The 14,569-nt window shown below is 36.0% G+C and overlaps 2 protein-coding genes across 2 annotated transcripts; both read right to left on the bottom strand.

Moving 5' to 3' along the window:
- Positions 1-5,991: 5,991 nt before the first annotated feature.
- On the bottom strand, positions 5,992-8,198 carry LOC116306950 (uncharacterized). The gene is made up of 2 exons (XM_031717090.2): positions 7,836-8,198; positions 5,992-6,598 (listed from the first exon to the last, which is right to left on the bottom strand). The coding sequence occupies exons 1-2, from the start codon at positions 8,123-8,125 to the stop codon at positions 6,493-6,495; spliced, it is 396 nt and encodes a 131-aa protein (XP_031572950.1). The 5' UTR covers positions 8,126-8,198; the 3' UTR covers positions 5,992-6,492.
- A 2,629-nt stretch (positions 8,199-10,827) lies between these two features.
- Positions 10,828-14,508, bottom strand: LOC116306947 (uncharacterized). Its single transcript, XM_031717088.2, has 3 exons — positions 13,981-14,508; positions 11,638-11,760; positions 10,828-11,074 (listed from the first exon to the last, which is right to left on the bottom strand). Exons 1-3 carry the CDS (start codon positions 14,283-14,285, stop codon positions 10,954-10,956), a joined length of 549 nt encoding a protein of 182 aa, XP_031572948.1. The 5' UTR covers positions 14,286-14,508; the 3' UTR covers positions 10,828-10,953.
- Positions 14,509-14,569: the final 61 nt, after the last annotated feature.

The raw sequence follows: 14,569 nt of genomic DNA on the forward strand, positions 1-14,569 counted from the left end.
ATTCTTATTCGTAAATAAAAGGAAAAACTAAAAATATCACAGAAACCGTCGGCAATGTCTGTGTCGCTTAAACTTGAAAAAACTACAAGAAAAACTGTTTAAAGAGACATGTTTATTTAGTTGAGAAGTTCCTTGTCGCGATCGTGCCATTATAATGTCAAAAATAAACTCGATCAAAATAAGCTGAAAAGTTACATCAAAGAATGCCGCCTCATTATCACCTGATATCCATTGTTTTTAATGAGTTCGGTGCATGGAAAGTTCCACGTTTGCCCTAGGCCTTAGTTACTATTTAGTTTGATTTTATTTCACGGTTTAATTTTATCCGCTCTTTAGTATGCGTTGATATTCTAAATAAAATTGTCTTGTTGAAGGGTACTATATTTATTGTTAGTTTCAGTTTCAAGTTTATTTTACAAAAGAATATCTATATTTACACAATTTATCACCCTCCCGCAAATAGCACTAGACTAATCTAGGCGGGAGGCGATATATTACATTAAATAAATGGGCGACCGATTCATAGTAGAGGAAATTAATAAGTAGTGTACTAGCTCTGATAAAAAGTGGAATGGCATGTTGGGATCTATCAGTGAAGTACATTAATCTAAGAACTCTTTTTTGAAGAAGAAGAACTTTGTTTAGGTGAATTTTGCAGCTTGTCCCCATAAAGTTAAGCCATAAGTAAGATAAGGGTGAATCAGAGATCGATAAATGTATGAGAGTATGGAGAGGAATGACATGTCTTAGTTCTGCAATTATTCCTACAGCTTTACTTATTTTTAGTGCAATATAATCTATGATGGTTCCAAGAAATGTTGTCACCTATCAGAATTCCGAGGTATTTCGACAAAATCTTTTCGCTCCAAAGGAAGGAATCCATTTAGATTGCTATCTAGAATCTTTACAATAGGTTCAAAAGGAAGTTTCTTTTGATACGGACGAAATATTACATAATTATATTTTATATATTAAGGGTTAGTTTATTTGCAACTAACCAGCTACTCAGAATCTGGCAAGTTCAATATTAACAGTTAATTCAAGAGTTTTTAGGCTTTTAGGTTAGTGTCATCAGCATAGAGATAAAATTTAAGTTTGTTAGAACATTTATAGATATCATTTATATATAGCAGAAATAATAATGGACCTAGAATAGAGCCTTGAGGGACACCGCACAAGGTGGTTTCTTTATTTGAAGTTACCGTTCCGATCTGTGTTGTTTGAAATCAGTCTTTCAAGTAAGATGCAAACCAATCATTAATAATGCCTCTAATCCCATAATGATAAAGCTTACTTAAAAGTATCGAATGGTCAACAGTGTCAAATGCCTTTTTTAAGTCGATGAAAGTACTACAAGAAAACAGTTTTTTATCCATATTACTCTGTATGGCATTTATGATGTCAAGAGCAGCATGTTGAGTAGAATGAGCTTCACGAAAGCCATATTGCGATTCAAGTAAAATGTCATTTTCCTCGATAAGATTTATCAATCTTTTATACATAACTTTTTCAATAATCTTATTAAAATTTGATAATAACGAGATGGGCCGGCAATTATTGGGATCAGTTTCATCATCATCTTTATATCAGGTACAATCTTGGCAATTTTGAGTTTTTTGGGGTATTTCCCTGATTGAATTGAAATATTTATTATTTATGCTAAGACATTGCCGAAGAAACTCTTTGCACACTTCAAAATTCTTGTAGGACAAGAGTATAAACCATGTGATTTGTTGTTAGAAAGCAATATAATTTCATACTCGACCTCTTCAGGTGTAGCTGGTTTAAAGAAATAATCATTTGTTGATGGAGATGATTTAGCTGCTAGGTTGAAACCAACAGATGCAAAAAGCTTATTAAGAATGTTAGGAATTCTCACAGAGTCACGTACTATTTCATTTCCACTAAGCTTCTTAATAGCACTTATAGATTTTAACTTTTTCTTTTTGTGATTTATTATGCGATTAATTCCCTGCTAAGTTTTCTTTATATTTGACAAATTACCATCGAAATAAGCTTGGTAGGCTGCTTACTAATTCGAGTTAACCTTGATAATTTGTTTCTATACACCCTTTATTTTTCTTGATCCCCCGAATGAAAAAGATAATTTTTAATCTTGATTGAAGTTTTTAATCCCTTTGTAATCCAAGGCTTAGAAAATTGTTTAGCTTTATGGCACGAAAGTTTTACTATAGGTACATGCTTATTTACAAGGTTATTGATTTTCTTGTAAAAAGATGAAAAAACTTTATCAGCAGAAAACGGAAGCCCAGTTAATTTGTTAGACAAGAACATCCGATTGGTTTTACTGGCTCATCATGTTCTGGTGCTGTTTCTTGGGAAGGTTCTTTGACAATGAACTCGTCATTTTGGAAGTAACCCTTAAGGTGACTGCCTACTTTTGGAAAAAAAATGTAAAATTTTCTTAAAACGTCGATTTTCCGAATCGAATTTTAATGCTGATTCCAAATTTGGAAAGAGAAATTTTTGTCCCGAGCTTGTTTTCGAGATAATCAGCATTTAATCAGCAAAAATTACGCCACCGGAAGTGATCAGAAAAAATGAAGATTCATAAGAAAATTGGCCATTTGCAGACTATATTTGCAAGAATGAAGGCTAGTCAATCATTCTACAAAAAGACAAAGAGATACATATTGATTTGTCATATTTCGTAGTTTGGGTGCTCTTAAAAAATGTCATAAAGTCGAACAAAAATTCCTACAAAAATCTATTATTTCGTGTGTTAGAAAAATCAACTTTGAAAAAATGAAAAAAAAGGGAGGTTTAAGCAAGAACGAAATTAGAACGTTTTGCGCTTTTTCCCCAATTCCTTCATTCATGTTTTCTCTTTCGCTCATTCTCTGTCAGTATTTATTTTAATAAATCTTGGTAAAAATTTGGTATGATGTTCAATGTGTTGTAGTTGATGACGGTATAAAGTTTGAGCTCAAACCGAGGCATATTAATTGTAAATATTTTGAATTTTAAAATATCTTCACAAATAAGACTCGGATTGGGCTTAAACTTTATAGCGTCACCAACTAAAACTCATTGAACAACATAACAAAGTTTTGTCAATATACAGTCAATGTCATTAACGTTGTCCACCGAAAAAAGACATTTACACATTTAGATAGACATTTAGACTAAAAGAAATATCACGTGTTTCCTCGAACGTTCTGGCATAAAACAAACGCTGAAATACCATTCTCCATCTTTTGAAAATCCTCACTATTAAAATGGTCGGGGCATTCTGTATTTTCGATCCACGAGTTGAATTTTACATTTAAAAAGTTCAGGTTGACGCACACGAGGCAAAGAATATAAAATGAAACACGCGATATTTCCTTTAGTCTAAATGTGTAAATGTGTAAATGTGTAAATGTCTTTTTTCGGTGGACAACGTTAATGAAATTGGCTGTATATGGTTTAAAGTTACATTTTTTATCAAGAACATTGGTTGGACAATAATTATAACAAAAAGAACTACACGACTTCTGTAGAGTTCCTTTCTTTTAAAAAGTGATTCTGCCAGCAACCCAGGTTGCGAAGGAAGTTACGAGATTAGGTAAATAAGATTAGATTACGATTTGTTTGTTCGCTTATCGTGAATTTTCAGGGGAAAAAATTAAATATGTATATTTAGTAAATGGAAGTGTATTTTTCTATGGACTAGGAGTCATCAAAATGTCATAATATATAAATTCAATGGCACATTCTGGATCCATTTGAATTGATTGCTTTAAAATATTAATCTTAATATCATAAAAAAAAGGTGCCCAATAAGAGATATATAAACTATAAACTACAAAGAAAAATCAAATCAGAATTAACGAAATTAATAAGTCAAAGGGCAATGATAAAAACAGGCGCTCAATAAGCGCTTGTGGCTACTGCCACAAGAAATTATTGTTATAAAGGAAAGGAATGGAAGTTGGTAGCTGACTATTGAGATATATGAGGGATATATAGGCAATTCAGTGAAATATGCGGTGTTCCTGAAAAAAATATAAATGTTGAAAGTAAAGGTTTATATAGGTTTAATGTTGATATCGATTTTATTTTATTATTTTAGGGCATAAATTAACATTGGTAATTTTTGTTTATGTGCTTGCGTTTCCTGCAAGATATTATTATTTCGATAGGAGAACAACAACTTTATTTCAAAAACGACGAGTATAAAATACAACAGTGCAAAAGTACCGTATAATTTGGTATAAATATTAAGGAGATAGGAGGCTAAATTACCCTTCGAAGAGGCTCAATTACCCTTCGACTAGGCTCAATTACCCTTCGAAGAGGCTCAATTACCCTTCGAAGAGGCTGATATTTTTTATCTGCTGATTGACTGAGGTCAGCTATGTTTGTTTGCGCTCTCTTGTCAGAAGAAAATCTCGGCGTAAACATCGGCTTAAAATTTGAATAACACCTACAAAACCTTTACATAACCTTTATTTCTTTCATTTTACCGTATAGAAATACCAAATGAAAGCTGTGATAAATAATATGGTTTAATTTTATGAAAACACCTAGGTTACTTGTCTTAAACAATCTACACAGTACTATCGTCCAAGTACAACTACGAGGTTTTATTTGTCGCCATCTCTTCGATGTCGCATCGCTTACTCTTCGGTAAGAGGGAGATTTTATTATTTAAGCCGTGATTGGTTCCGAAGTTTATCTATATTTACGGACTAACTTACACAAACTCGATGACATAGAGGCTTCGCCTCTACGAGGCAGCAGCCACAAAAACTCAAGTTTAAAAAGATATATAAACAACAACATATCGGAAGCGTAAACCTCGATATCTTCAAGATACATCACTCACATCATATAAAAATATTTCACCATTCAACTATTACTTTCACGTATAATCAATCCTGAAAATACTTTATCAGTAGGTACTTCAACATCATATTATTAAGGATTAAAAATTCATTATAGAAGTACGGATGAGCAAATAAAAAATGGCGGTCACCGAACTCACTGAGGAGTGAGATGATATCAAAGTGCAGTCCGGCTTTTTTGTCGAAAATTCCTTGCGCGCAACCATAATAAGTCGAGCATTAAAGTCAATATTTTGTAGAAAAACCACAGGTAGCCCAAGCTTGGTTTCTGTGGTGTCCTGTTATAAGGAAATGTATGGGGAATCATCAAAAATTTCAATAAAATCATCAAAACGTGAAATAAAGCCTCGAAATTTTACCCTATCATTGAGAAATAGCACTTCTTTCGCTCTGCGTGGTTATTTTTTGAATTTAGCCCGTTTTAAGGATTTTTTTCCCCACCAGTAAGAAAGGTGGGGGAAAAAAACCTTAAAACGGGCTAAATTCAAAAAATAACCACGCAGAGCGAAAGAAGTGCTATTTCTCAATGATAGGGTAAAATTTCGAGGCTTTATTTCACGTTTTGATGATTTTATTGAAATTTTTGATGATTCCCCATACATTTCCTTATAACAGGACACCACAGAAACCAAGCTTGGGCTACCTGTGGAAAAACTAAATGGATTGCTAAACCCTTCTTGAAACGACGGTCGTATAATTGAACCTATAGAATAATATTCATCGTTTGTAAATATATATGAACATATACAAATAACTTGTAGCTTTTCTCTCGAGTTTCTAGTCATCATGTAACATTCGGTGACGCTTTGGCTGTAAGGTAAATAGTCCCTTTCAGAGTTCCCGGCGGCACCTTGAAGGGTAGCCGTGCCTTTGCATCGAAGCGAGATGAACGGTGAGCTTGTAAAGATAGAGACGTTTTCTAACGCCTTGGACAATTATTCACAGGTCTCTATTTGCAAGCTCACCATTCGTCTCGCTTCGATACAAAACCGAACACGATTGACATCACCGAACACGAAGTTAAAGTTAAAAACCTTGCTCGATATTTATGATATATATATGGCGATTTTGCTTCCCCCCATCAAAATTCAAAAAATGTTTTCTTTAAGTCATACTCCAACATTCATCAGTGCTTGGAACATTGTTTTACGCTCTATTTTATTTTTGATTTATTGACAGTTTTGCTTAGACGATATCTTTGCTAGCACATCATGCTCAAATTTAATACTTTACGTATCGTCTTGTGTTAGCACACTTCTTTTGTTTCAGGGCTCGATCTGTGTTATTCTTGCCCAGACTTAGATCAGACCAGAAGTTGTTTCAAGGTTCGATCTGCATGTGAGATAGCTGTGTCCAGACTTAGATCGTCCCAGAGCTTGTTTCAGGGTTCAATCTGCGAGTTGTTAGCCATACCTTGACTTAGATCCGTGAGCCCAGAGGTTGGTTCATACAATATCAAATCATATAAAACCAGTATTCAAAATGAATTTGTTTACCAAATGAAATAAAAACTATATGTATTATATTATTATAAATCGTATAAAGCTTTAATAAACTAAACTCTATTTAGTAAATGTTATACCACTATGGTAATCTAAGCTAAAGTGGTCCTGTTGAATTTCAACATTATATAGAGCTATTGTTAGACAAGAACATCCGATAGGTTCGTTGGCTCGTCTTGTTCTGGTGCTGTTTCTTGGGAAGGTTTTTCGCCAATGAACTCGTCATTGTGGAAATAACCTTTGAGTCTGAAAGGAAATGGAAAAATGGAGGCTTAAGCAAGTTAGCAATAAGAACGTTTCGACCTATTTTCTTAATTATTTCCTCCTTCTCCTTCTCCTTCTCCTTCTCCTTCTCCTTCTCCTTCTCCTTCTCCTTCTCCTTCTCCTTCTCCTTCTCCTTCTCCTTCTCCTTCTCCTTCTCCATCTCCTTCTCCCTCTCCTTCTTCTTTCGCTTATTCTTTGGTCTTTGGCAATCATTCTTTATTTCAATTCTTTACTTATTTTGTCGTATATTCGTATATTCCTATTTCGTTTCTGTATTACTTGGAAACCTTCTCCATCAAGCAATACACCAGTTTGCTTGTAATGAAGCCGATCAATTCGATTGAACATTCTAGACCATTCAAATTTTCTTTTTTTTTTTTCTTTTTTTTTTCCTTCCGTTAATAGTTACGGCGAGCTCTCGTAAAATTATTACAGTTATATAGCCGACATTCGGCCGAAAAATTAATAGTTAACTGACAATTGGGTACACCCCCATTGGCGGCCTTTCATATGGGACGAAATAGACGCTATCTTGGAAATGTCTTCTTAAACAATCCCACAATGCACTGCTCTGCCAACTCGATCCAGTTTTTTTCCTCATCCTTGGACTATAGCTAATTAGAGCACGAAGATGTTTTGAACTGATTTACATACAAAATGTGAGCATGCGCAGAAGGTTTGTCGGTCGCGTCCGAGCTCGAAGTCGTTTCCAGGGCCTAAGTTTCTCCTTGTCAGAGTACGGCTCTGGTAACAAGATTGCTTCAACTTGTTGGTACTATAATTGTTATAGGTCATTTGCATTATAGCATCATTTACATCCACTACCAGAATCCCTTGCACACTTTCTTTTGTTTAGTTATTTAGCACCAATTGTCTTACTATTCTCTTGAGGAAATGCGTATATTGTATTTGGTGTTGATGGTTTTCACGGCGGCCATGTTGGAGGACTTTGACAAAAGAATTGTCAATGAATTCTTTTGTTATATCCTCCAACATGGCCGCCGTGTCTTTTGTTATTTAATTCTCTTGGGAATGGTTGAAAACCATCAATTGCTAGTGCAATAACGACATCATGCAAAATGATCACCCCACTACTCACCCCTCCCCCCTTAGTCAATAATTTGTCATTTCAAATGAAGTGGCGCTCACCCAAATAGCATGACCTACGGTGATAATCATCGTAATATGTCCAAACAGGCAAAATGTGAAATATATTTACCTCGTTTTATCGGATTTTATCAACTCTCCTTTCCCATGCCTTAGTCCATTCTTCCACTGACCATGATAAATATCTCCATCATCGTACGTAAAACTCGCTTCTCCAAACTTCGGACGCGGTCTTTCCTGCAGCACGGCTTCCATGTCGTCGTCGACGATATCACAACAGTCTCCACATTGACAGAATTCTCCACAACTTGAACGTATTATTTCGGGACAACGACAGAACCCTGGACATTCTATGAACTTCAAGCAATAGCATATACAATATTTAGCGCAGTTTGCTCCCATTGTTTTTTATGTTCGGTTTGAGTATTGAACGATTCATCGAAGAGTCACGTTCTGTGGACGTGACGTTGTGTTACACGTGGTATCATATATTTTTGTTTGTAAATTAATCGCTAAAGAATGCTGAGCAGGTCAATTTTCACGACTCTTGCTTCGAAAAGGTGATGAAATAAAGGCCCCGTCCACACTATGCCAGATAAATTTGAATCCGAATTTTTATTTATTCGGTTAGGCCTACCGTCCACACTAGTCCGGTTGAATCCGAAACGATTCGTTACCGAAAATGAATTTTTTTTCGAATACGGTCTCCAGAGTGGAACAATTTGAAAACGCCGACTAGCTGTATTAGTGTGGACGGAGAATATTTCGAGCCATTTCGTATCCGAATTTCTTCGAATACGACGACGTCATTATTGTTATGGGAACATGGCGGGAAAGCTAAAAATTCACCGCGGGCTCAATTTCAGCTTCGATTCACATGCTCAGATACCGCCTCTGATCGGACTAGCGTAGACGCGAAACATTTTATCCGTTTTCATGTGTGGACGGAAAACTTTTTTTTCGGCTTCGGTGTGAAAGTTGCGGATTCAAATTTATCCGGCATAGTGTGGACAGGGCCTAAGAGAACGGATTGGAGGTGTGAAAATAACCACACTGGGGTAACTCGATCGTTCTTTCTTTCTTTCTTTCTTTCTTTCTTTCTTTCTTTCTTTCTTTCTTTCTTTCTCTCTTTCTTTCTTTCTTTCTTTCTCTCTTTCTTTCTCTCTCTCTTTCTTTCTTTCTTTCTTTCTTTCTCTCTTTCTTTCTTTCTTTTCTTCCTTTTTAACTATTCAAAGCGAACCATTGTACAAGAACGTTTGTATTATATTTTGTATGAACCTCTGAAAACACTTTTTTTCCATTATTTGTTTTACGAAGTTTCTCTCCGTTAATTCAACAATTTTTACAGACAATTCAATTTCCTATCTTAACGTACAGCTACAACATTGCTGTTATATAACCCCATCAATTAAACCCTGGAACTGATTATATCAAAACAAAAATTCTTCTCATGAGATTTGAAAAAATTCTCTAAGTTTTTCGTTGCTTAAGACCCCATTTTGAGGTCAAATTTGAGGCTTGAGAGGAAAAACTACTCGAGTAAACATTGCATTGCATTAAGGGGACGAAAGAGACCCCTTGCAGCACGTCTGAATGCAGCTTAATTTGGAAGACATAACAAGAGGTTTCCAATTCTCATGAGATTGAAATACTTTTGTTTTGTCCTCCAAATTGAGCTGCTTTGACGTCACATGCATGTGGCCTATAGGCCCCATTGAGAAGGCCTCGTAAAACAGTCCCACATTGCACTGCAATGCCATCTCAAATCTTTTCTAAAGCTCGTAATGGCTTATACCTCACGCTAATTGTCGTATACAAAAAACCTTCGTCTAATACAGACTGACTCAAGTACGCATGTTCATAACGCATGCGTAGTCAAAGAATATTATCATTACATTGTTATAATAAACCCATATTATTACTAGTCATTAAATTTCGTGCTCCAAAAATAGAAGCCAAATTACGAAAGTGCTAGAGTGCCAATAATATATCCGTGAAACTTTAGTAATACTAAATAGCACAATTTCATGCAAATTCCATTGTTTTCTATTGTTTAGTTACCACTGCTTTGTACTATTTAGGCCCCGTCCACACGTATCATGGAATTTTTGTACCCGCAAATTTTTTTTGGCGGATACGGGTAGCGTCCACACGTGCCCCTAAATTTTTGTGTCCGTATCCGCAAATTTTACGAAAACGGATACGTGTGGACGGATACGTGTGAAAACGATTCGAATACGCTGCGTGTGGACGCAAACATTTTTCGTATCCGCAAAAAATAATTTGCGGATACAGAAATTTCCGGATACGTGTGGACGGGGCCTTAGTAAGTAGTGTTTCACGGATAAATTGTTGCACTCTAGTATACCCAGCTTTTATAGTTAACTTTTTTTTCTGTTTAAGGAGACGGAGTTGAGAGACCACCCGTCAATAGCTCGAATGGACCACAGATCAATTATCCCCACAAGGCGAAGCTAAGTGAGATCTTCATCCCATAGCTCATGAAAATGCCATTCGATATTCTGGTTGAGTGTGGTCAAGCTCAAAACATTTCGGGTCGAATCTCCCATGAAACATTGATGTCGTGATTATTCTTTCTTTGCCTTTTTTCGTTTTTTATCACTCTACCAGGATGTCGAAAATTGGCTACAGACCTCTTGCATTGGTTTCCTAGAGGCATTGTTCTGGAGGACAATACAATAGGCCTTTTTGATTTTCTTATGAAAAAAACCTCCATTGTTTTGGTCCCCAGACCAATTCCTCTCGGAATTCAGTGAGAAGGGTCTATTTACCATTTACCATACATCGGTTCACTGGTCAAACACAAAGCATTCAGTCGAGGTTGCAAGGTCCAAATTTAAACAATCCTTTGCGAAAGTACCTTGGCGCCTCGCTTGAGCGCTTTGTGTTTGACCTGTGAACCAATGAATGGAAAATGGTGAATTACAACTTTTATGAAGTTGCGCATGCGCGAAAATTTAAACGGCAAGAGGTTTGAATATTTTTAGCCAATAACGAGTCGAGATTAGCTCACCCCACTTTGCCAATAGATCCATAGTGAATCCGGAAGCAAGCAGCCATATTGGATGATAATTAACACTACATCATTCAAAATGGCGTCCTTGTTCAGTTATAGTCACAACGACAGCTATTCTAAGTTATTTCAATAAATTTTACAAAAAGTACGTTATGTTATAACGTGTGTTGTATAATAATGATTACGTTATGGTCTATTTTTGGACGCTGTCGTATGATTGGTTGTTATCACCGATTAGTAGTCGGTCACGTGACGACTGTTCTTCTTCGCGCGCTTTTTCGATCCTTTCTTGATCTTCTCTTCGAACAGTTGCACTGTTGTTAAAAAATGCAAATTCAAAGGATTAAACAAGCGCGACTTTTGGTCCTGTCGATACAACAGCCATCTCATATAGAGGCTTTCCATCACGTGATGGCAGCCATGACAGGACACTCAACAATAGTCTTTTTCCCTTAGTAAACTAAATTCTTTCTCATGTAAATCAGATTGGAACAGATTAAAATGTTCCTGCCTCCTGTTATGGCTGCCATCAAGTGAAGGTGCAAAGCCTCTATTACAGCAGTTTTCGTCATGACGCTGAAAAGCCGGCTCACGACACGAACACGAGCGTGACACGGCAAGGTATACGCCGGACCAATCAAATTGCACAAGAATTATATTTACTCTCCATCCAATTAAATGCCCGAAACACGGCTTGAACATGTCGCGGACACGGTCACGCCAATGTCACGGCACTGACAGATCAATCACATTGCGCGAGAAAAAAATTCAGCCAATCAAGATTCTAGAAAGCATCACGGTCACGGCAAGGCACGCATACGGTACCGAGCTTTTCACAGTCATACGAAAACCGCTGTGTTGGATATAAGTATGTTACCTTTCATCTTCGTCATCTTGCTTTACTCTTTTACTAAATGGTCGTGACGTCACAGGGCTTCGTCGGAGACGTTCGTCGGGTTTCTCTCCAACGTACTCATCTTCGTAGAAAAATCCCACGAGCCTGGGCGAGAAAAATAACTATTAAAGCCAGAAGCTTGTCGAGCCGTGTACCCTCCATATAGACTTCTTTCTATATTCGAACATGTACGTTCTATACAGACTACTCTCAACTCACATTGATTTTTATGGAGGGAGGAAAACCAGAGAACCTGGAGAAAACCCTTGTGGCAAGGGAGAGAACAACACATCAAACAAACTCAACTCACATGTTGATTTTTACGGAGGGAGGAAAACCGGAGAACACGTAGGAAAACGACACATTCGCGGCTCGGTAAATATTCCACCGATAATTAATCGCCTTCGGCAAAATATTTGTGAAATATAACACACATCGTATTGCACGAATATTGTCATGTGAAAATAATAAAAAAATACAAATAACGAATGAAAATTTAAAGCAGCAAGACATCCAAAATGATTATAAGATATGCTTTGGGTTTTGAAAGACAGTATTTAGGTTCTGAAAAAGAAGAAATGGTAGGCAACGTTTTGTGATGTAAGCGCGCGAAAATTAAAGTGCACAATGCTTTTGAAATTTGAATCCCCCAAAAATTAGCATTGGAAGGCTAGTAATGAAAGATTCGAGGCGATGGTGATGGTGGTCGCTAGGCTAACAGAAGTTGAAATAAATAAGTTATCTCTATTTCATCTCACACACCGAACGCATAATTTATTACTACTAAGTTATCATAGTTTAATTGGATTTTTTTTCTTTGGGTGAAAGTAGGCGAGATAGGGAAGCCATCAAACATTTGCCTTTCAGATCATTAGGGTTTGTGTCTAAGTGTTTTCTAAGGGGAGAAGGGGAGGGGGCAACTAAGGAAGCCATTCGACTGCTTCTGCTAGGATTTTTATCTAATAAGTAGTTTTCGAATTCTAAGGGGGACTAAGGGCGCCGTTCAACTGCAAAGGGGGGATCGGGGGGAGGGGAGGATAACCGAAGAAACTAATATTCACTTGCTATTTACAAAAAAAAAAACAACAAAAAAACAAAAACAGATTTCTTTCCATAGTCAAAACAAATCATTCGACCGAAAGGAATCAAGCTACTGATTAACGTCATGATTGAATGACCACGTTCACAATCACAGTCTAGTGAAGTTTTGTATTTAATACTAACACACGTAGAACACTGTAATTCATATCTCTTTGTCAAGAAATGTTCATCAAATTGCGTTCCTAAGCGACTAACAGCCCTAATGCTTCGTAACTTAGCAACGAGTTTTTTCATATGAAATGCTAGAGCTTAAATCAATCTGGTCTGAATATTAATTTCAAGTATCTATAAAGAATATAACTCATCTTACTTGATCATTTAAATAATGAGAATATTTGCACTTTTCTTCGTCCAAAAAGGATAGCTTTCTGATTGAAATCATGAATCAAAATTGCGAGAAATCGAATATATAACCGTACTTGTTTTGGGATGAATTTGAACTTTGTTAGCTAACTATGATTTGAATAACAATGAATATAAAGTCTGCTCGCTTTACTCTAGACCTACGTAGGCTTTCCTCTTAGCAAAAATATATCATACTATATATTTTATCATTATGGCTTTCAAAAAATGTAAAATTAAACTTATTTTTGTACAATTAAAGTACAAAATCGAGGGAATTTTTTTTCCATTTTTTTTAGGTATATTTATTAGTGTTTCTTTCCAAAAATGCTTCACTGGCTTAAATTATCTAAACAGTGAATATATAGTAATTTTTACATAGAAACTTTAGTTAGACCTACTGTTGAGAAACATATAAACTCACCATGTTTGATTGTAAAATATAAAATCTGATATTTTGAATAAATATAAATACAAAGTCTGAACTTAAGGATACCTTTTTTTTTTTTAATTAAAGAAGTGTCTATGTTTCCATTGTATCTAAATGTTTTGGCTTGTAATTTAGTGTAAAAATTATCTCTCAAACAACCTTTTTGCCGACAATTGCATAAGCTTATTCGCTTCTTCGATAAAACAAGCCTAAAGATTGAAGAAGATTTTTAAAAAGATTAGAAAAGAGTGAAAGATTTGGACAGAGTTTGAATTACACTGAACTTAAGCAATTTCATTTGGAAATTAAAATCTCATACAAAGCTAGTTCTACGGTTATAATTGCCGAAAGGATTAATTGTAGGATAAAGTAAAGTAATTAAGAGTTGAGCTAAGGAAAACAATTTTAGTTCAATAATAAAGTTTTCATTAAAGAGTTTTAAGAAACTTTACCTAGTGCCATCTTTTTTCTCCAAAGAGCCATAACCATGGCGCTTCCCACGTCTCCATTCTCCAACGTAGAAGTCTCCATTTTCGTACTGATAAATGCCTTCTCCATCATCTGGTTTCTCTTTTGGCTTCGCATTTCCATTTGAGATTATCATTTCTTCGTCTTCGTCAAAATCTTCGCAGCAATCACTGCACATCCACCAATCCCCAAACCATTTTCTACAGCAAATGCAACAGCTACATTTTGGTCCACACTCGCAGCAACGGCAGAAATGGCACTGGCAAATCTTGGACGTACATTCACCCATGTTGAAGAACTAGAGATATAAACTACTTGAAGCAACGAGGAAGAGACAACAATCCAAACGAATCGATAATGTAAGATCAAGCCTGTTCGAGCAAAGCCCTCTACTCCCTCACTCTAAGCGCGCTAATGATTTGAAGCATACATAATTCCAGAACCTGGAGATATTTGCATAAATCTAATGTCAACTCCTTAGAAAGTCAGCGAATCGTGACTTTAAACCTGATATAGCATACATTCCCTTGAGAGGTAAAAACAATGTTGTATAATATATGTCTACAAAATCTG

This window comes from Actinia tenebrosa, unplaced genomic scaffold (genome assembly GCF_029948245.1).
Source record: "Actinia tenebrosa isolate PJP-AT-01 unplaced genomic scaffold, QUT_ActTen_1.0 PGA_scaffold10__47_contigs__length_13832649, whole genome shotgun sequence".
In the NCBI taxonomy this organism is placed as follows: domain Eukaryota; kingdom Metazoa; phylum Cnidaria; class Anthozoa; order Actiniaria; family Actiniidae; genus Actinia; species Actinia tenebrosa.